The 22,148-nt window shown below is 47.6% G+C and overlaps 2 protein-coding genes across 4 annotated transcripts in view; one reads left to right on the top strand and one right to left on the bottom strand.

Annotated features, from left to right (window-relative positions):
* The window catches only part of LOC135400221 (UDP-xylose and UDP-N-acetylglucosamine transporter-like), a 31,904-nt gene extending 20,382 nt beyond the window's left edge, over nucleotides 1-11,522 (bottom strand). The window contains exons 1-3 of one of the 3 annotated variants that reach the window (XM_064631991.1): nucleotides 11,251-11,522; nucleotides 8,687-8,769; nucleotides 6,600-6,713 (exon numbers count right to left, since the gene is read on the bottom strand). In XM_064631991.1, coding sequence (XP_064488061.1) covers nucleotides 6,600-6,713; nucleotides 8,687-8,769 — 197 coding nt within the window. In that variant the 5' untranslated portion in view covers nucleotides 11,251-11,522. Of the gene's footprint in view, nucleotides 1-6,599; nucleotides 6,714-8,686; nucleotides 8,772-10,828; nucleotides 11,060-11,250 lie in introns of those variants that run through there. The other 2 variants (XM_064631990.1, XM_064631989.1) reach the window with 2 other exon arrangements.
* Nucleotides 11,286-22,148, top strand: LOC135400220 (uncharacterized). The gene is made up of 7 exons (XM_064631988.1): nucleotides 11,286-11,711; nucleotides 12,080-12,186; nucleotides 14,188-14,307; nucleotides 18,551-18,744; nucleotides 18,821-18,909; nucleotides 18,976-19,125; nucleotides 21,903-22,148. The coding sequence occupies exons 1-7, from the start codon at nucleotides 11,502-11,504 to the stop codon at nucleotides 22,023-22,025; spliced, it is 993 nt and encodes a 330-aa protein (XP_064488058.1). The 5' UTR covers nucleotides 11,286-11,501; the 3' UTR covers nucleotides 22,026-22,148.

Genomic DNA, 22,148 nt, shown 5'->3' with positions numbered 1-22,148 from the left:
CTTTTAGATGGTGTGTCACACATAGGGAATGGTATCTTTCCTGAGCTGCTCAGAAGATTTGCTGCTAGTATCATGAGATGGCTAATTTTTGTCCTATTGATAAGTACCAAAGAGTGCAGAATATAATCTTGTCTGTACGCTTCGACATATTCTGCTGGTGTTTGGGAGGTGACTTCATATTTCTACTTTCTCTGCAAGCTTTTGCTTGTTCTTTCAGTCTTTTCATTATATTGTACATGCACAGCGAAGAATACATGATACAGTAGGAACAGTTAGGGTGAGTCCCGTATACAGTTTCTGAAACAAGAATATATAGGGAATTAAGACTGATGGTCCAGTGTGAACCAAAGAGAGTGTAGCAGCAGCATCATAATCATCACCAGCACCGCCATCGGTTACGCGCAGCACTGCGCGTGACCCGAGCTTTCGTTTTCGGTTCATCGCCATTAACCGTCATTAAACCCATCAACCTCAGTAGAGCCTGGTCGCCTCATTTCTCGCTCTACAACTGGTGACCCGGACGTGATGTCTTAGCGTTCCACCATCATGAACGGTGACCAGCACTCCACCAGCTCTTCGCCTCCCAGCCGGCCACCGCCACTTCCACCGCTCGAGGCTTCTGTGGCACCGCTCCGCCTGCCGCCTTTCTCCATCTCCGACCCTCAGCTGTGGTTCGCGCAGGCGGAGGTTCTCTTCGACGGACGCCGCGTCACTTCTCAAGCCTCAAGGTTTGGCCACGCCATCGCAAACCTTCCTCCCGAAGCTGCGGCGGAAGTCCGCGACATAATCATCCACCCTCACCCCGAGTTACCCTACGACACCTTACGGGACGAGTTAATTCGCCGTACATCTGCTTCGGAGGAGCGGCGATTGCAGCAGCTTCTGAACAGGGAAGAGCTCGGCGATCGACGGCCCACACAGCTCCTACGCCGCATGCGCGACCTCGCCGGCAACCCTACCACGGACGACTCACTACTACGCGAGCTCTTCCTACAACGTTTGCCTCACAATGTACGCATGATCCTGGCCGCCGGCGAAAATTCCCGCCTGGATGACTTGGCGAAGATGGCGGACCGTATTCTGGATTTTGCTGGCCTTCCATCACCAGGAGCCGTTGCCGCCCTGGCCCCCCGCACCTCCCCTCCACCGGTAGACGTTGCAATCAATGCCATCAGCACGTCGCTCCAGCAACTCCAGACTACGGTGGCGGCCCTGGTGAACCGGGTGGACGCCATTCCCCCGCAGCGACCACGTTCCCCTCGGCGCCCGTTTTGCCGTCGCTGCTCGCCATCCCGTCAACGGTCTCCTTCGCCCTCTCAGCACCACTTCTGCTGGTATCATCGAAAATTCGGCGATGCCGCAAGGAACTGCCAGGCCCCTTGCTCGTGGCCGGGAAACGCCCCCCCCAACCATTAACGGCTGGCATGGCTGGGGGCGACAACAGCCGGCTCTTCCGGATCACGGACCGCGTGTCCGGCTGTCGCTTCCTGGTGGATACCGGGGCTGACGTGAGCGTCGTTCCACCAACCCCCGCAGAAAAACGACACCGACAACCAGACTTGGCTTTGCAGGCCGTCAACAAGTCCACCATCTCAACTTACGGTCAACGCTCTGTCACCCTTGACCTCGGCCTGCGCAGAGTATTTCGTTGGGTTTTTACCATCGCCGACCTCCCCTTCGCAATCCTTGGCGCCGACTTCCTCCACCATTTCGACCTTCTTGTGGATATTAGACGCCAGCGCCTCGTCGACAACACTACTTCTTTGCACGTTTATGGAGCTCCAGCGCATACAGCCGCCATTAGTCCCACCATACGGCTACCGTTGCCCACTGCTTTCGCCGACATTGTCACGGAGTTCCCCGCTGTCCTGCGCCAATCGCACGCCTCTTGCCCACCTCGCCACAGCATCACTCACCACATCGTGACACGGGGCCCCCCTGTCTTCGCTCGCCCCAGACGGCTGGCTCCGGAGCGCCTCGTCATTGCCAAGAGGGAATTTGAGCACATGCTCGAACTGGGGATCATTCGGCCTTCCTCCAGCCCGTGGTCTTCCGCTCTCCACATGGTGCCCAAAGCAACACCTGGTGATTGGCGCCCATGTGGGGACTACCGTGCACTCAACATCGTCACGGTACCAGACAGATACCCGCTTCCCCATATTCAGGACTTCACCGCGAATCTTGACGGAGCGACCATCTTCTCCAAGATAGACCTCATCAAAGCCTATCACCAAATTCCCGTCCATCCCCCTGACATCCCGAAGACTGCTATAACCACCCCTTTTGGCCTCTTTGAATACGTGCGGATGCCCTTTGGCCTGCGTAATGCTGCGCAGACATTCCAACGATTCATCAACGAAGTGCTCCGCGGCCTGGACTTCGCATTCGCATACATGGATGACATCCTCGTCGCAAGTCCATCTCCGGAGGCTCATCGCGCCCATCTGCGCGCCCTGTTCTCGCGCCTGGAGGACTACGGAGTCTCCATCAATGCCGCGAAGTGCGAGTTTGGCGTTACCACCCTTACCTTCCTGGGACACACCATCACCCCGAAAGGCATCCGGCCACTCGCATCCAAGGTCCAGGCCATCCGAGACTTTCCTGCCCCCACTTCTCGCAAAGGACTTCGTTCATTCCTTGGCCTCGTGACTTTCTACCGACGTTTTGTGCCTCGCTGTGCTGCCTTGCTCCAGCCTCTCTACGCAGCTCTCGGCGCTGACCATCCGAAAGAGGCCCGTGCTGCCCCTCTGGAGTGGACACCGGCAGCAGAACGCGCGTTCGCAGAAGTCAAGCAGGCCCTGGCAGATGCTGTGCTGCTCCACCATCCTCGTCCTGACGCCAAGACAGCGTTGTTCGTCGACGCCTCCACTGCTGCTGTCGGCGCGGTCTTGCAACAGCGTCAGGATGGCAACTGGAAACCTCTCGGTTTCTTTTCCCAGCGCCTCTCTCCAGCCGAAACACGCTACAGCACCTTCGGGCGTGAGCTCCTCGCCGCCTACCTGGCATGCAGACACTACCGCCATTTTCTCGAGGGCCGCCCGTTTGTGCTGTACACCGACCACAAGCCTCTCATGTTCGCCCTGCGATCGGCCTCCCTCAACCACTCGCCTCGTGAAACCCGCCACATGTGCTACCTCTTGGAGTTCACGACCGATGTGCGACACGTCGCAGGCGAAGACAATGCCGCTGCCGACGCACTCTCGCGGCCGGACGTCAATGCTCTCCATCCGCCCCCCGCGGTCGATTTGGACGGCATCGCCCAGGCGCAACAGGCTGATGAAGAGCTCGCCGCCCTTCGTTCATCCCCCGCCTCATCCACCACTTTTCGGGAGATCTCGCTCCCCGGTTCGACGGCAAGTCTGTGGTGCGACACCTCTACTGGTACCCCGCGCCCTTTCGTTCCCCTGGCCTTCCGCCGGCATGTTTTCAACGCCCTCCGCTCGCTGTCCCACCCTGGCGTGCGCGGCACGCAAAAGATCGTCGCAGAGCGCTACATATGGCCTCGCATGAATGCCGATGTCCGTGACTGGGCGCGGGCCTGCCTGGCCTGCCAGCGGTCCAAAATCTACCGCCACACCATCTCGCCTCCATCGCGGTTCCTTCCGCCAGATGCACGTTTCGACCAGGTCCACATCGACTTGGTCGGCCCGCTTCCTCTGGCCAAAGGCTACCGCTACCTGCTCTCGTGCATCGACCGCTTTACCCGCTGGCCGGAGGTAACGCCGATTCCTGACATCACGGCAGAGACGGTGGCCCACGCATTCCTCTTCTCCTGGGTTTCCCGATTCGGCGTCCCGTCCACTGTAACCACGGACAGAGGACGCCAGTTTGAATCGTCCCTCTTCCGTCACCTGTGCAGCGCCCTCGGAACCCATCACATCCGAACCACGGCCTACCATCCGGCTGCCAACGGCCTGGTCGAGCGCCTTCATCGGCAGCTCAAGGCGTCCCTCCGCGCCACTGACCACGGCGACACAACCTGGCCCGAGCGTCTACCCTTCGTCCTGCTTGGCCTTCGCGCCGCGATCCGCCAGGATGACTGCAGCGCGGCCCACATGGTCTACGGCTGCCCGCTCCGCCTTCCCGGAGCATTCTTCAGCCCATCGGTCCCGCTCGTGCACGACCCTTCCTCCTACATCGACCGTCTCCGCCAGCTCTTCCGGGACCTCAAGCCCACGCCTACCCGCTCCGCTCCCGCAACACGCGTGTTCGTGAGCCCCGACCTTAATCAAGCCACCCACGTCTTCGTCCGCCGGGACTCTGTGCGCTCCAGCTTGCAGCCTCCCTATGACGGCCCCTACAGGGTCATCTCGCGAGCCGCGAAGCTTTTCCGCCTCGATCTTCCACGGGGACCTGACACTGTGGCCATCGACAGGCTTAAGCCCGCATTCCTGGAGTCTGCACCTCTGGTATCGCCCGACCCGCCCTCCCTACGTCCGTGCTCAGCTCCTGTCTCCAGCGTTCCTTCCCCTCCACGTCGGGTGCATTGGGCGCCGCATCTCGCACACTACGAGCCGCCCGCCGCCTCGGGTCCGGCTCCTGCACTCCTTGGCCTCGGCGCCCGACCTTTCCGCCAACCTCGGCCCTCCTCGCCAGCCTTGTCATCCGCCACGGGGGGGAGCCCTGTAGCAGCAGCATCATAATCATCACCAGCACCGCCATCGGTTACGCGCAGCACTGCGCGTGACCCGAGCTTTCGTTTTCGGTTCATCGCCATTAACCGTCATTAAACCCATCAACCTCAGTAGAGCCTGGTCGCCTCATTTCCCGCTCTACAAGAGAATTACAGAAGCAATAAAAAGTTTTGCACATTATTATAAAACAGCGACAACTATACATAGATATGTTGGATTTATCCTACCCGCCATGGTGGATCAGCTGTGCCAAGGCTTCAGTGTGTGGCCGTGTGCCAAGGCTTCAGTGCACACTAGAGAACCCTCAGGTGGGCAAAATTAATCCATAGACCGACCACTGTGGTGTTGCACATGATTAAGGCCCTTCTTTTTCTGCTGCGGCAAATCCTGAATTCCGCAGCAGGGAACTATGAGTTCTGCATTTTTCCGCGGTAGAAGGCAAATTGCCCTAGTTCAGACAGAAAATACTCTCTGTTAGCACTTAGTGTGGAGGAACACGGTTACAACTCCAAAAACTGTCGTGACTTAGCATAACAAGATACATTGTGCTTTCTTCTGAGAGGGAGTGACGTTTGTCACCGACTATCAAATTGTACTTGCTAAGTGGCCTCTCTGCATGTACAGAGTTTACTGTCGCACAGAGGTACTTGACAGCTATGGACACCAAAGCAGGGGTCAGTGTTTGCATTCCACTCCAGAATCCCAGAGAGTTGAGGGTTAGAGAGAGAAGTTAGAGGGTTTTTCCAGCACACAGATGGGGCCATATCACGGCCTGGTGGCCTTATCCGGTTGGCACATCTACACTGTAATGCGAGCCGGCCCGGTGCGAGCAAAGTCCGTTCATCTCGCGCATAAACTGAGTTAAGCACGCGGTTTCTGCAAAATTCTGCGCAAAACCTCATATTCCACGGCAGACCTACAATTCTGCGAATTTTTGCAGAATCGCGGAATCGCAGAAAAAGAAGGGCCTTACACATGATCATAGTTGTCTTGCAATGTAAAGCCACAAACTATCTTTATTGCATTTATCCAAGAATGCAGGGAGCTAAATACAAATTACAAAGGGACGGAAACAGAGGTCGTCTGTATATACAAGGTGCTTTTTTTTAGCCTTTACACAATTTTTATAAAAAAAGGTACGAGAGCAACACAGATGCCATTTCTGCAGTTGAGTTCTACGGCGAGGCGGACATCCTCTCGAAGTAAATGTGTAACTACAAGACGGCTAATTAATCACCTAAAATTCATTACTTGAATTTTTAATTAGGGGATTGTGGGCAAAAAAGAGATAATAGCAGCTCTCATAGAATTTTTGTATAAAAAATCTGTAAAGGCAAAAAAATAAAATAAAAAATAACACCCTGTATAATTCAAATAGCTCACGAAAACGGTGCTTATGCCAGGACTCAAACCTAAACCCTCCCAACTTCTGGCTGGCCACCGTTACATCACACCAGCACAGCACTTTTATGGATGTCCACATCAGATGTCGCCCTCTTTTGTGTGTGAATGAGTGAGTGAAAAAGCTGTAAGAGAGAATGGGAAGAGCATGGCTGGCTGTCAGTCTCCCTTGCACGTCATGTGTTAGCTAAGATTTCAAGGTCCTCAGATTTATCCAAAAAGATAAGAAAAACATATGCCAGTAAAATTAGAAGTCATCCAAATTTACCCGAAAACCTCAGCTTTTTTTGTATTTTCAGCATCTCCGAACAGAAATCAGAAGGGTCTAGGTTTCAATCCTGGTGTCTCCCCCACCCAGTTATTTAAATGTCACTGTTTTTTGGGCATTGGAAGATTATGTGCTTGCGTCGAACGTGTTTGTATCCTGCCTCGGCAGGATTTTTGGACTCGATTTTTGCAGATGTTTCCTTTTGCCATGTTTCGGCAAAGGTAATCGGGGCTATGCATATGGTCTGAATGGATGAGTGAACATGAAAGCAAAAGATGCATCGAGCCAACTCTTACCTGAGAGGCACTACAGGCTTCTGTTTCCCAAACCTTGCAGCAAACGCAAAGCCTTCGACCGCAATGAAGAGGAACTGCACAAACGTGATGAGGCTTGTACATCCTGGCTGTTCCCTACATGATGAAAACACATTTGTTTCAACTGCAACAATATTCACGCGCTGAAATTACTTGTTTGGCTTGTTTAGAAGACACAGGTAAGCAGAAATGCGCGTTAAAATTGGGAAAGACTTTCGGCCACATGCTGAACCTCGAGGTAGTATTACTGCTTGCTTGCTTACAGACCAATGAAACGCTTTATCTAAGGATGAAGGCTAGAGATAGCTTATGTGACGTTGGAACTCGACAGACCCTTTTTGTACTCTTAGGGGATGGCCTACGGGAGGGGTGCCAAACTCATTCGTGTCCGTGGGCTGCACTGAGCCACAGGGGCAGACAAGGAACGTCAAAATTTTAACCTTTTATGACACGATGAAAGGTTGAAAGCTTGACATTCACTTGCTGTCTTTGTTGTTACTCTCGTCTTCATCGCCGTTCTCATGTACTAACTGGCCCCGCTCGTCTCTTAGTTAAGAGAGTCATCGGCTGTCACAGGTCAGTGGCAACAGTTTCCTATCACTAATTAACGCAAGACAAAATGTACGAGTACAAACGCCCAATGCAAATGCCACAACCGTACACGAAGCTTGGGTAGAATATTTTTCTATTTGTTGCTCGGGGGTCATGCGGGCAGCACGGCAACCCCACTTCGGCACCCCTGCTCCACAGCCACTGAGTTATTTCGAGATTACAGTCGTATCCCAATGTAGGGTAAAATGTCATACGCAAAATTTCATTCAATAGAGCCTCATGGTTTGACTACCCTTGTGTTTGCTGACCAAGAGCGATGGAAGCTCCGCCTCCTGGATGCGGGCCGATGGGAGGACATGGAGGGCAGGCACTTCCCAAGCCTCTGCTCTCCCCCAAGGGATGGCGCAGTGTTACTGCTGTGTTATGCGACGCAAGGCTTCTGCCATGGCGCACCAATCTAATCAACGGCTGAACGAGACTCAGACAGGTGCGTAGCTACCGTTACTTCGCCCGCCGCAAGGCTTCTGCCAAGCGCACCAATCGAACCAATGGCTTCGCTATCCGTCAACATGGCAACGAGGCCAAATGGGAGTCATGTGTATGCCTGTTAACGGATGACGAAGCCGTTGGTTAGATTGGTGCACCATGGCAGAAGCCTTGCATGATGTAAAACCCTGAGACTAGGGAACACGAAGGGACAGACACAAACACGCAAACACACACAGCTCCTCCTGCAAGCTTTGTCCCATACACCCCACATAGCTTCTTGGTCCTTCATCGTCCTCTAGTCTTCAACTTCGTGTTTGTGTCTGTCCCTTCGCGTTCCCTAGTCTCGGGGTTTTACATCATGCATCATCTTCACCAGCTTGCTTGCTTCCTAGCTATTTTTTCGGAAGCCTCGCGACACGTTAAACAACGGTAACGCAGCGCCATCTCTTTGGCGAGAGGGTTGGGAAGTGCCTGCCCTCTGTGCCCTCCTATTGGCCTGAATCCAGGAGGCGGAGCCTCCCTCGCACTTGGTCAGCAAACGCAAGGATAGTCCAGGGTTTTTTAGACGAACAAGAAAAACGAATGGAGAACAAAAAAAATTGTCACTGACTTAACGCAACAGGAAATTCGATGAATTTTCTCGGGAATTTTCCGGGATTGTACCCAGGTCTAGTTAAACCCTTAAATAGCAAGACTGGTCTTGGTGCTCCTCATTCTTGTCCCTAGCCTTGAACTGATGATGATGTCTCCCGCATAGGAGACAAAAAGTCTAAATAAATCGTTATTTCCTGTTGCGTGAAGTCTGTGACAATTTTTTATTCTCCAGTCATGACGCCCGGCTTTTGGAATATCTTCACTTAAGAAAAACAAAAGTTGTCTTTGCATCCGGTTTCCGTTCTATGCTAACGTAAGCACGAGCTACTGCATGTTGGTGAATATCATGAGGGTGACTAAGGACTGTTTCGAGATACTGTAAAACATAATTTTTCTTTAGATCTCAACTGTCATTTAAGGTGAAACCCACTTACTTGACCAGTAGTTCTAAAAGGATTACGTTAGTACAGCATCCAACGAATACGAGCAGAGTGGCCACGACAACCCGTCTGCTCATCTGTGGGACAACAAAGAAAACCATCAGACAGAGACAAATTGCCTCCCATCCTGGGTATCCTTATCAGCATATAATTGAGGCCTGTCATCTTGTTCACGGTTTTTCAGAACAAGGTGCATTTTATGTAAACCTGAAGTGCACTCCAGCTGTAGTTCAGTCAGTGCCAATGTAGCCTCAGACAGAAAACAAATCCTCGAGTCTGAGGAAAGCACGGACGGAGAGAGACGAATGGAAAGAGATTTTGAAATGGTTCCAAATATGTTCTGTGACCCCCTGCACAAAAAAAGAAAAGAATGGGGATGAAACGTGGCCCTTAGGATTGCAATGGTTCTTGACCCCTGCCCTGGTCTATGCCCTGTGCTTACTACTCAAGCTCAAGGAGATGTTTTTCTCATCACATCCACACCACCTAAGTTGCTTTCTGTTACTTTGTTCCATATTTGCATGCATTGCTCTCGGTCATTGAGAGGGTTACATCAACGTGATGTCTCAAAGTAGCATCTCAAAGTCACTTTATCAAAGTCATTTTTAACACAGTTTTCTTTCTATAAAACTGTGAAGCAGGCCAGTAAGATGCATCATGAGGAGTAATTCACCTCACAGAGTCATAATTATCGCAGAATGTAATTGACCAAGTATCGCAGAAGTTGAATTTAAAGTATGCAGTAAAATGCGACTGTGCACAACGGTGGTGGAGGGAAAGTACCAGTCTGTGGTCTGCCTCCAACCTCGTGCTGACGCTACATAGTCCACGCTCACTGTATGCTTCAGAGAAATGTTGTCTGCTACTTGGCTGTTCGGGGCTCCAAAAAAGCATCGTTCTTGGCTCGGTCATGATTCGGCCGCTCCTTCTATCCCCACTTCTCCAGGGGGCACTGGCAGAACTGGTTTACGGTGGCAAAGGGAAGGGTCACTGACCCTCATTGACCAGTGAACGAGAATGCGTGGACCCTGTAACGTTATCAGTGACGTGGAGTTGTACGTTCTCCTCTTCGTTATACCCAGAGTGGCGAGCTAAGGGTGAACGCGCGGAGCCATATTTATGCGAGTTTTTTTTTTGGCTGTGTCTAGAGGTCCGTTGGACGGACCCGATTCTTTATGCAGCGAAGTCCGTCGGATCGTCCGTGGTATGAGGAACTAGACTGTTTCCTAACCTAACCTAGAGCTGCACGAAGCTAACTTGCAATAACCTCACTACGATAAACTAACCTAACACTAACCTAACCTAAACTAACTTATCTAACACGACATAATCTTGAGCCGACGGACCCCGATGTATAAACAATCGCATCCGTCCGACGAACCTCTAGACACTTCCTTTTTTTTTTCTGTCTGGGAAACAAATTGCACACATCAAAACCTTTCGTGCTATTCGGTAAACTGACACAGACAATTTCATCCGACGTCTTAATCTGAAAATGTTTTGGGTGGCCCTCTGTACTCCTTTAAGAATTTGAAAACTTCAACTTTTCACTGGAACTTTGCAGCATTGATAACCGCAATACTGCCATGTAAGTATTGAAAGAGCTGAGAGAAGTGGGCTAGGTGCTTTTCATCAGAGGTGCCGAAAGTGATTTTCACGAAAGACTTGGTCGATGAAGCTCTGGAATATGCAGCAATTCAAACAGCACGTATAAGTACTTGAGGAGGCTGAAAAGTGTAGCGTTGGCCGAATGCTGTATTCAATTTGCCACGCTGCTGGTACAAGCTGTATGATAAGCAGAGCGCTGAAGGTGACTGCGCTGCATATCCAAATAATTTTCTCGTGGTTCACTCTTCCCTGTGCATAGTCACCATGGGATATTACAGACATACATGCAAGCAGTGCGGACACAATGCAACTAAAACAGGCATCCGACAGGCAGGCTACCAGGGAGTGTCGTTCAACAAGTGGAATGATGGAATGGGAAATTAGGATCGTTTTTAGATTACCTCTCTTGCTCTCTACAGTACAATACAACAATACCATCTTACATCTCTTTTTGTGTTTTATGAGATGTTCCCCACAGTTTCAGCGATTCTGTTCGTTCAGTAAGGTGTCTCTGCAAAAAGCAAATACCTTATTATTATGATGAATGAATGAACACGTGTAGCTCGAGCCGGTTCCCCCCTTCAAAAACCTCTGGCTGAGAAGCTCAATGTGGTTCACAAAACTTGCATATCGTCTCTTCTAACCGTACAGAGGGTTGTTGGATGAAAACACAACACAAGATGGGTTTGTCCACGCACCACATTCGTGACTCGTATTACAGCTTCCAAAACATTTGCCAAATAATGCTTTGGCTTGGCTCGGATTTGGTCAGGCTTGGATTGCATGGATCAGGATCGCCTGTCAACCTGTCAACTCTACGGCTTCGGTCGATCGGTTGCACAACCAACAAAATAAACTGGAACTATCTGTTATTGCAAAGTAAATACGAACATATGCTAAAAATAAAATGGATTAAATGAGCACATGTTACTCAAAGCAAACATAAATACCGTCAACCGGCCAAGTTGTCGAATATCATGCAAAGCTTGGCAACAGTGAGCAAGTCGTGTTTCGAACGGAATGCGTGGTTCGCAGTGCGGTCGTTGCAGCTTGTGCAAGCTCGAAAATTCTGACAGCGTAGACTCACTGGACTCCCTTTAAAGCCCCGCCGTGCATGTAGGGCACCTACAAGATACGCAACTGGGCACCGCTGAATTGGACCGACATCACCTCACTTCGTTCCAGTGGGACCCTGCGAACCATGGCCGCTGCTAGTCCAACCCAGAGCTGTGGAAAACGAAGTCTTCAACAGAAACGCAACGGCAAGCAGTCGGCTGCTCAGTTGTCAGCTCAAAATGGGTACTCACCTTCCAAGAAAGGGAAGACCAAGGAAGAAGCGCCTGCACCCACGCGCACTGCTTATCCACGAAAACTGGAGTACGCTTCGACCAACTGGAAAAAGCTGCAAGAGGTAATGCTTACCAGCATTGTCATTCTGCGTGTCATGAAATGACGACCTTGCAGCACATTTTGCGCAGGTAGGCGGCATCGTTTGTCGCAATGTGCTTGACGAAACGCCGGGGATTACCCCAGCACACCCTATGGGCGTGAGACAACCATTCTACCACTTCGTTCAGAGAATGTCGTTCCTTACTGTTTGTTGCCCAGCTGTTTTGACAGTGCAACCCACGAAGGTCAAGGAGGCTGTGTTGATAGTTGCTTACTTATTTTTTCTCTTTAACTACTACTGCTCTAGACCTTTTACTGCTGTGCTGTGTCGACAACTACCCGCAGGCTGTGTTTTTTGTAAATTGTTCTCAACTATTTTTGTTTATGCAGGTGCTGAAGATGAATGACAAATCTAAACCGACAGATACTGGTGCCCAGCAGAAATCCAAATCCATGGGAGTGGTCAGGCAAACTCAGCCACAACAACCTGCCACTAAGTATGCCAACAAGTCTCGCTCGTTTTGCTTACCGCAAATTATGGCCCGTGTAGTAGGTCTCGTGCTTTGACAAGCACACTTCAAGAATGTCAGCTTCGTCACACGTTTGATGTCAGTCGACCTATAATTTTTACGTGTTGTGAAGGTACTGTTTGGGACACGGTTGTCCAAAATCTCTAGCCCGTGGCAGAGAGCGATCCCCTATCGGGGATGTCGTTCACCAAGGAACTATACCAATACAGTCTCCGAGGTAAGGCCACGCAGCGCCACCTGTCGGGAGAGAGAACCATCGCGTACTAGGTGTCGTCTGCTAGGGAGAGCAGTTGAGCGCGGCCTCCCCTTGGGAAGGGTATTGGTATAGTTCCTTCATGTGCAACGTCGCCAATAGGGGACTGCTGGGCCACGGGGTGGTGATTTTAAACAGTGTCCCAAACAGTACTTGTGTTTAGTTTGGCATGTGCTTCCACAGTAAGCCTTTACACCGTTAGCACATGCCTACGTTGACACTTGCATGATTAGAGGCTCGTTTTGACCAAAACTGCTCAATCCCAGGGCCTGGTGTGCATTGTCTGTGCGAAGTGTTCAACCAGACATAAAATGCTCGGACAGTATTGCAACGGAGATACACTAGGTTTTGAATTGGTGATGTACTTCAAACCATGAAAATACATAGCCAAGGAAGCCTGCGATGTAATATTTCTCCGCTGCTGCTAAAGGGTAACGGACTTTTGAGCTCTAAGAGCAAGTATCTACAAGGTGCTGTTTAAGTGGCTCATTAGTAATTTCACTAGAATAGCAACGCGGTGTAGTTGGCATCTTAACATTGAACCAGAGAATATGCAGCAAGTAAAACAGTTTATTCACAGGAGGCACATTTTAAGTACACGAAAGCTCAGTCAGCAAGTAGACACATAAACTACAAACCTCAGCTTTCATGTATACTTGAAATGTATCTCCTATGAACAAACTTAACTTATTTTGCAGTGAGTCTGTACGGTTTCCTGTCCGTGTGTGTTTTACTTTCTGCATATCCTCCGGCTCATTAATATTTAATAACTCGCTAATCCGCTTGGTTTCACATTTGGGGAACATTTCGCGATGCATGTTCTGTGCGGTTGTACCACAAAGCCTGTCCGTGTCAGAACGTCGCAAGTCCGATGCGTTGCCAGGATATGAGAAACTACCGGTGCTTCTGCAACACCCAAAACCGTAAAACCAAGCCCTTTCCTGTGGAACTCGACTTCGACAATCAAGCAGGTTGGGAGAGAGTGCAGAATGGCAAAATGATGTTCGAATGAGTGTGGAATGAAGTGTCCTAAACATATGCTAAAATAGTGCTACAATAAAGTGCACTTAGTAGGTCAGTTCAACCTTGTGAATTCAATTTGTCACAAATTCGAATTTTTCTCTACTTTTCTGTCTTCGATAACAATATTTTGCGGGAGTTTGCAGAAAAATTAATATAGCGAAATTCACAAAAATTATTACTTTTGCAAAGCTATACGTAAGCTATGCTTTTAGTTGAAAATTGTCCACCTCATGCAAGTGACTGATAGATGAGGTGAAGAAAGAACCCGGACACAATAATTTGTGTGCTCGTGTTTATACATTGACACATACATGTTTGACTCATCAAGGTGTACCGTTCAATTGTCATAACCGTGTCTGCGTACGGCTGGCAGTTAACATCATGTAGCTTCTTCCGCCTGCCTGGGGGCTTCCAGTATTTGACTCTTTTGTATCGCATATATAAGCACAGCAGCAAGAGTATCTAGGCTTTATAATGCATGGATACTAGTATACTTCATCCGATAAACAATGCACACTCCCTGAATGAAAACTGAATTGAGATTGAATATCTTTTGGAAACTGTCTCAACAATGGCTTGACAGCTTTAAGCTCTCTCCGCACCATATCGTTTGCATGCTCAAGGTGCAGCTTGTTCCCATGATGTTCGTTTCATGTTAATATATCGTGCTAATGCTCATGCTTTTCTTGTAGGAAACCAGACATATGGTTCGACGGCGTGGATCCTATGCTTCTTGAGCCAGAAATGGGGATAGCAGCAAAATCCAAGCTCACAGTTTCTAATGGCCTGGTTAAGCATGGTTCTTTCAACAAGTGAGTCTGCTTCACATTGAACTTTCAGGGGATTATTATAATCTAGACCACTGATTTCTGAAAGTGTTTATGTTTATGCGTGCTATACATACTAGTTTCGTTTTGTGCAGAAGAATGTGTGGTTCCTAGGAATAGGCTGTCAGATCGGGTGCTATTTTGAAATCTTAAAATCAGGGTGAAATCGGAAGCTATTGCTATGATTGGATGTTTCTCTTTCTGTCCACGCAGCAACCCGTAGTTAGAAGTGCACACATTGGTCAAACATGCATACCTCGCAATTTATAGTAACATTATGTAACATTAAATGTGCTTCGCGTAGTTACCGTTGCTCTCGGATAATATTTTCATCAGGTATGTGCACAGATTGCTACTAAATGTACGTAATATGTGATTAGAATTCGGGGAGAGATCAGGTAATATAACAAACTGACTCGGGAGGGAACAGTGGACCTTTTTCACAATGGCTTATTATTTATTTATTTATTTCATGATACTGCGGGCACTGCCCAAGCAGGAGGGGAATAACAAGAATATACAAAACTATCATTGTTAATCACACAACACGGAAACAGCGTCCTCAAATTGGTTAATTGTACAGTTGGCAACATCAAAAGACAACGAGTTCCATTCAGGTATCGTTTTCACAAAAAACGAGTTTTTAAAAATATTCGTACGAGCAAATAACGGCTTAAAGGAGTAAGGATGATGATGACGTGAGGAACGCGCTTGCAAGGGAAGAAGAAACGATCCTGAGTCTAATCTGATATTGCCCTTAAATATCTGAAACAAAAATTTTAAACGAGCAATTTTTCTCCTTTTCAGTAAGGTTGGAATATTTGCGTTCGACATAAGGATGGAAGGAGAGTCCCGCCTTGAGTACTTCCCGAAAATAAATCGCACTGCTTTACGTTGAACCATTTCCAATTTTGCAATATCGGATTTCGTGTGCGGATCCCACACAATGCTAGCGTATTCAAGTTTTGATCTAATTAAGGAGCTAAAAGAGAACATCTTCACTTCAGACGGAGCCTGTCGTAATTTTCGCTTCAAATATCCGAGCTTTCGCTTATGCGCATGCGTATGAGCTTGAGGCGCCGGAGAGGATTATCTCCGTCTTCACTAGATGGCGCACTGTGGGGACGACAGAAGTGGTGTCCAGTGGGGAGACCGCACGAATGGCGCGACCTTGTCGGTCCCACTCCGGACCGCCTTTGGTCCTTTGTGCTATCCACGTGGATTTGTCTTGACGTGCGCCGAGCTTGGTTCGTTGGAGAGCAGCTAGGATACGACGCGTAATGTGAAAAAGGTCCATCGGGTGGAATCGTGTTTAACCCGAAAAAGTCAGACACTAGTTATATGTAGAGCCTGAAGTTTTAGGGTTTTACCCGATTCTTCCCCGAATGTGCACCCCGAATTGATGGTTGCCTCTTTAGGGTGAAACCCGATTTTTACCCGGCAAATTGCCCTCACTGGGATGTCTGTAGGAATGCACTAACTTACTTGTTTGGCAGAAAAATGCAGTTACATCACTGTTTGTACCAAACCGCTACAGTTAGTTTGAATAACTGAGCCTGATTTCTCCTCGAATTTAGCGTACTGGAAGTTTTTTCACCCGAATTTGCATGAATTTAGTGCACACGTTTATTTACCCGATTTTTACCCCCCGAACGTAGGAAAAAATATTTCCCGAAAACTTCAGGCTCTAGTTATATGTTGCCTCCACTGTACAACACATTTCTGTGATGGACCAGTCCAAAAAGTGAGACCAAGGAGGCAAGATTTAGGAGCATCATGCGGAAAAGATCACATTACCTCTGCCATCATTGCCAGCTACTGTGCCCTATGCCTTTTTTAATATTCCACGTTAGCACCGCGAAGCAACTTTGCCTATGAGCGGCATACAGATGTAAACGGATAGAGAGAGGGAAGCAGGAAGGAGTGGGGGACGGGGGATTAGTATGCGTCCTGGGCAGACTTCAGGGGCAACTGCGCTGACATTCATCTGGAAAGCCTTCGGGAAAACCGAGGGAAAGCTTCAGACAGCACAGCCGGTGGTGGGATTTGAACCCACCACCTCCAAGTCTTCAGCATGACCTTGGCTGCTCTTATATGTAGAGCCTGAAGTTTTCGGGAAATATTTTTTTCTAAATTGGGGAGGTAAAAATCTGGTAAATAAACGTGTGCACTAAATTCGTGTGAATTCGAGTGAAAAAAACTTCCAGTATGCTAAATTCGGGGTGAAATCGGGCTCAGCTACTCAACTAACTGTAGTGGTTTGGTACAAATGGTGATGTAACTGAGTTTTTCTGCCAAACAAGTAAATTAATGCATTCCTACAGACATCCCAGTGAGGGGAATTTGCCGGGTAAAAATCGGGTTTCACCCTAAAGAGGCAACCTTTAATTCGGGGTGCAAATTCCGGGGAAGAATCGTGTAAAACCCTAAAACTTCTGGCTCTACTTATATGTACTCTCGCAACATTTAACTGAGCAGCTGCCACACGTTCCCAGCAGCTGATCTTGGCCCTCCTTGTTTCTGAAAATGGTGCAAGACTGCGTACATTGCTTACGGCTTCCTATTGGAGAATGCGATCAAGCAGTGGTTGTCAGTTTGAGAGAGAAAGACAATAAAACGGTTTCTGATGCCTAGTGACAGATCATGCTGTGGTGGTGTGCCTTTTTATCTTGTGCTTTAGCATGCAAAGCTACAGTATAAGAGAACCATGCTCTTAGTGTGCTACATGGCAGCTTCCGTCTACTGAAAAACACGAATGGCGATTGCCTCGGCAAGAGATATGAAAATCAGCTGCGCCAATTACGTAGCACATCTTGCTGAACACACAAAAAACAGTCTTGTTCTTATGTGGTGTTTGAGCAGACGGTAACTTTGAGTTTTGAGTTTTCTTCCATCAGTGCGTGCGTTTTTCTAGCCTCTACCAGGCCCCTTGAGATATCTCCGGTGTTGTGCCATTTTATTTACTTTCTCTGGTTGAGGAAGAGGGTGAAGTTTCATCTCCTGTACTTACTTGGTCTAGATTAATGAAAGATTAAACATGTCTTGTGGTCTCACATCGCCGTGAGAGTGGTATGTAAGAAGTCCACTGTACACGCACAATTACAAAAAAATGTATGCATATGAGGAACACGAATTCTTCATTACATTATTTGGTTCCCGTATTTTACTCGCTACAAAATTTGCGAATTTCAGTCACTAGCAGGTGCCAACTAAAAATGTATTGAAAGACGAGCAACATAGATTGACAGAAACAGCTGACCATTGTTTCCTTTAAACAGAACACCTGCTCTTAGTCTGCTTAGAAGTCTATATCCAGTGTGTTCCAATTTCCCTTTATTATTGCTTGTGTTTGTATACTGGAGTGTTTTAATTGTACTTTCTTCACTGACTCTATACGTACAGAGCTCAGGCTTCACACCAATAGTTCACCCTGTATGAATCAGCTGCAGTATGCTTCAAAGCATAGGGATATTTGCCCTTTAAACCAGGTTTTCGAAACTGCTGGTTGTTAAAGTAGCTGGAACAATAACGCAGAAAATTTGAATAATTAATTAAAGATGTGGAACTGTATAATGTACATGTACAGTACTTGTACAACTGTTTCATGGTATACTTCAGCGAAGACAATAAATGACTTCAAAGTAAACTACTACTTATATTACCAGGGTATTGGAATAGTACAGCATTAAAACAGTATTATGTATAGAGCCTGAAGTTTTGGGGTTTCACCCGATTCTTCCCCGAATTTGCACCTCGAATTGAAGGTTGCCTCTTTAGGGTGAAACCCGATTTTTACAAGGCAAATTGCCCTCTCTGGGATGTCTGTAGGTATGCACCATCTTACTTGTTTGGCAGAAAAATGTAGTTGCATCAACGTTTGTACCAAACCGCTACAGTTAGTTTGAATAACTGAGCCCGATTTCTCCCCGATTTTAGCGTAATGGAAGTTTTTTCACCCGAATTTGCATAAATTTAGTGCACATGTTTATTTACCTGATTTTTACCCCCGAATTTAGAAAAAAATATCTCCCGAAAACTTCAGGCTCTAATTATGTATAATGCATAAGTGGAGATTTACTACTGTATCAGTATAAAAATATGCCCTTTGATGCAGTATTATAATACAATGAACAAGTGCTATTGTCCACACCTGCAGGTTCTTTGAGGTTCCTGTTCCATACCTGCAGGTTCTTTCAGGCATGCCGATGTATCTAAATGTATGTTACAGACCCACCCGAACTGTGGCCATGGACTGCGAGATGGTAGGTGTGGGCCCAGAGGGCAAAGACTCCATGTTGGCAAGGGTTTCCATAGTGAATGTTATGGGCCACTGCATTTACGACAAGTTTGTCAAGCCCATGGAAGAAGTGGTCGACTACAGGACGCCCGTCAGTGGAGTTCGGCCCAAGGACTTGGAAAATGGTATGTGCGTAACACTGGGGGTGACTTTGTTGGTGGTGCCTTTTTGCATTAAGGGTGACCTTTTTGTCCACTGCAGCCGAAGAATTCAGTGTAGTGCAAAAGGAAGTGGGGGAACTTCTTGAAGGTCGCATATTGGTTGGCCACGCTGTTCACCACGACTTAAAGGTAACATTGTCTCTCCGCATCGTGCTTAACTCTATTTGGGGCCTCATTCTCAATGTTTGTCACCAGGTGCTGTTCCTGTCTCACCCTAGAAGGAAAATCCGTGACACCAGTGCGTACAAGCCATTCCGCACCATGTTTGGTGGTCGAACACCATCTCTGAAGAGGCTGTCAGAAAGAATATTGGGTGTCAAAGTGCAGGAAGGCGAACACAGTTCAGTAAGTACACGACGTGTCCCTCTTTACACATACCGCAGGTAGCGCTGAAACACCAACCTCAAGTTAGGGTCTGTTCGCACTGTGCAAGTTTAATACCATATTTTTTCGAATCTAAGATGATTTCAGAGTTCAGGGTACATAAATTTGGAAAAAAAGTAGAGAAAGATTGGGAGACAATTTGACATTTGGAAACAATGCACAATACTATTTATTAATCACTGCTGCTTTCTTTGTCACTATATGCCCACAGCTCATTGTCCTCCATTCCGTCCAAAGCGTTAGACAAACCATACTTTCTAAAAGCGCGCACGATGCACATCGCACCAAGCGCCCAAAATCTCTCCCTGTTGCTTCAGCTAACATTTGCTTCCGATACTTTAAAAACCACTTTGCTGCCGCTAAGTTGTTACCACATTCAGTGATAAAAGCGATAACTTTGCGTTCAAACCATATTGTTCAAACACAGCACAGGGACGCCGCCAAGACAGTGAATGAACCACTGTCCACATTGTACCCATATTTGCATTGCGTTGTTTGTTCCGCGCTGACAGCCACAACACTTGGTGTCTGTCATGCCGCACCGTTGGCCCGTTCCCGGTTCTTCCCTGACGTCGTCGTGGCGCGGATATTCAAATCCAAGATTACCACCAACTTTGGTACACGGGATTTTGGGGAAAAAAGGTCGTCTTAGATTCGGGAAAATACGCTTACCAAAAACTGAGTTGCACAGTGAGGTTGCTCTGTGCAACCAGTGAGGCTGTGGTGCCATAACGAGGTTACAAGAAGGATTGACACATAATCAGTTGGCACAACCTCTCAATCTGCTCGCTGCTCCGCTGGGAAAGATCCTATTTCTACAGCTAGTTTTTGTCATGTAACTTCTTGTACGAAACTTCTGTTGGTTCAGCCAGTGACACCTTTGTGAGAGTGAATTGTGAGGTGAGGGCATGTGAGGCACAGTAATAGCTTAGGTAAAACCCCTTGCATTACCATATTGCAAACTCAAATCTTCTAGCCCACCATGGCAAGTGAAAAGAAAAAGGGCAGCTGATGAGTTTGAATAAGGAAGACAGCCTTTTTTGAAATTTTTGCATGACACCGAATGTTAGGGCTGTGCTAATAGTAATGTTTAAAGTTATGCAAATACAACATGAATAATTATCTAACCAAAGCAAATAGGAAGCAAATAGTTACAGAGCTGAACTGAACACATGTACAGATATGTAGCGTAAGGACACGATTGATACATGCACACAAATCTCTGCAGCGCTCACTTTGTTGTACTACATTTGAGCCTGTTTATTACGATCCTCGATATAACGATAATTCCCGACATTACGATCAATTTGCTGGTTCCCGTCAGCTCACTCATTGAAGTACAGTAAAACCTGCGCACAATGATATACCCCGTAAAACGGTCGTTTTCACTTTTACAATCACAATATCAAATTGTCTTTATGGAGAATGGACCTGGGCATAACGATAAAGTTTGTCGTTCTGAGTACCCGTACAGCGATACCTAACGCCCTCACGCTCGCGCCATGGCAGCGCGCTGTCCTGCTTTGCACATTTACTAGCCATGGAAATTATTTTCTTATATGATTGCAACAATTCAGTGTTTCTAGAAAAATACCGTACAAGAGAAATTACTTGTGACCTTCGCCAAAGTGTGGTTCCCAAGCCATGTTCCCGCACAAATTATGGATTCAAACGCTTGCCTTGGGAAATCCCAGATTTACTAAATGAATATCCAGTCATATTGGCACTTCTGCACAGCAACGCCTCGAAACAACAAATAATCAAAACAGTGAAAAGGAGAGCTGCTCATGTAGTTACAGAAACCAGTTATTATAGCATTAATCTCGCAAATGTGTTCAGATATGTTGTGTATAATTTCACTTCTTTTTTTTTTACTCGTGGTATCTTTAAGTGTAGGGTCACGGTAAAATTCAGTATGTTACGTTCTTTTGCCTCCCATATGTGTAGGATGTGTATGCATCCCCATGTACATAGGGTGCTATATTTATTGCCAAAGCAACTTCAAGGACACGTGTGGTTACATGTTTGTGTGTATGTGCTCAGTGCCTTTGACTGTGCCTCCCAAGACAATCCGTCTTAAATAAATACAGTGAAACCCGCGTATAACGATACTGAGGGTAATCGCGAATTCCATCGTTATACGGGGTACATCGTTAAACGAGGGCTGACCTCAATAGCGCATCCCCGAAAAGTCGCGCACCACCCCGCGTGTAGCAAAAAAGAAACAGATGCTAAGAAAAAACGCGAAGCTGTGTGACAACGCACTGGCTTGGGAAAACAGCGAGCAGAACTTGTGGAGAGAATCACGGAACATATCGGACGATCATCTGGCAACACTACACGTCACCATTCCGCAAGTCGGCTTCACCTAGCGCCTGCGTGCTTTAGGAGAAGCTTGCTTTAGAACACTGTCGCGCGACTCGCGGGTTTAATGCTTCTGATGCGAATTTCGGGTGATACGAATTCTTTCCGCTACCCCGTGAGATTTGTATAATCGAGATTGTACTGTATTTTATCGCGGTGAAAATCGCCACGAGGTTACGGGCACGAGACAGCGTCCCACATCGTTATACGAGTACTCGGAACCGCGACCTCCATCGCTGTACGCGGGTCGTTTTCCCATAGAAACAATGTATATTTTGACTGTAAAATCATGAACCATCGTTTTACGAGGGATATCGTTATACGCGATATCGCAATCCACGGGTTTTACTGTAACTAAATGAAATATCTTTCAGGTACAAGATGCACAGGCAGCAATGCGTTGCTACACCTTGTACAAACGACAGTGGGAGGAAGACATCCGGATAGGAAGGCAGAGAGTGGCGCTACAAAGGACACAAGCAGCTGAACAGTCTTAGCACATCTGCTGCTTACACTCTAAGTTATCTTGTCACTCCTCTGTACATAGCCACCTACGAAATTATACTTTTTTTTTCTTTTTCAAAGAAAAGTATGTACTATAAAGGCAATGCTGCTGTTAA

Source organism: Ornithodoros turicata, chromosome 7 (assembly GCF_037126465.1).
Source record: "Ornithodoros turicata isolate Travis chromosome 7, ASM3712646v1, whole genome shotgun sequence".
NCBI lineage: Eukaryota > Metazoa > Arthropoda > Arachnida > Ixodida > Argasidae > Ornithodoros > Ornithodoros turicata.
The sequence above is the reverse complement of the archived record's forward strand: the minus strand, read 5'-3'. Positions and strand labels throughout refer to the sequence as shown.

Bases quoted from the DNA above. Each gene is read 5' to 3' on its own strand.
- LOC135400220 (XM_064631988.1), top strand. From the start codon at position 11,502: ATGGCCGCTGCTAGTCCAACCCAGAGCTGTGGAAAACGAAGTCTTCAA. The intron at 14,308-18,550 runs GTGAGTCTGCTT...TGTATGTTACAG, and splicing joins AAGCATGGTTCTTTCAACAA to ACCCACCCGAACTGTGGCCA. The intron at 19,126-21,902 runs GTAAGTACACGA...AATATCTTTCAG, and splicing joins AGGAAGGCGAACACAGTTCA to GTACAAGATGCACAGGCAGC.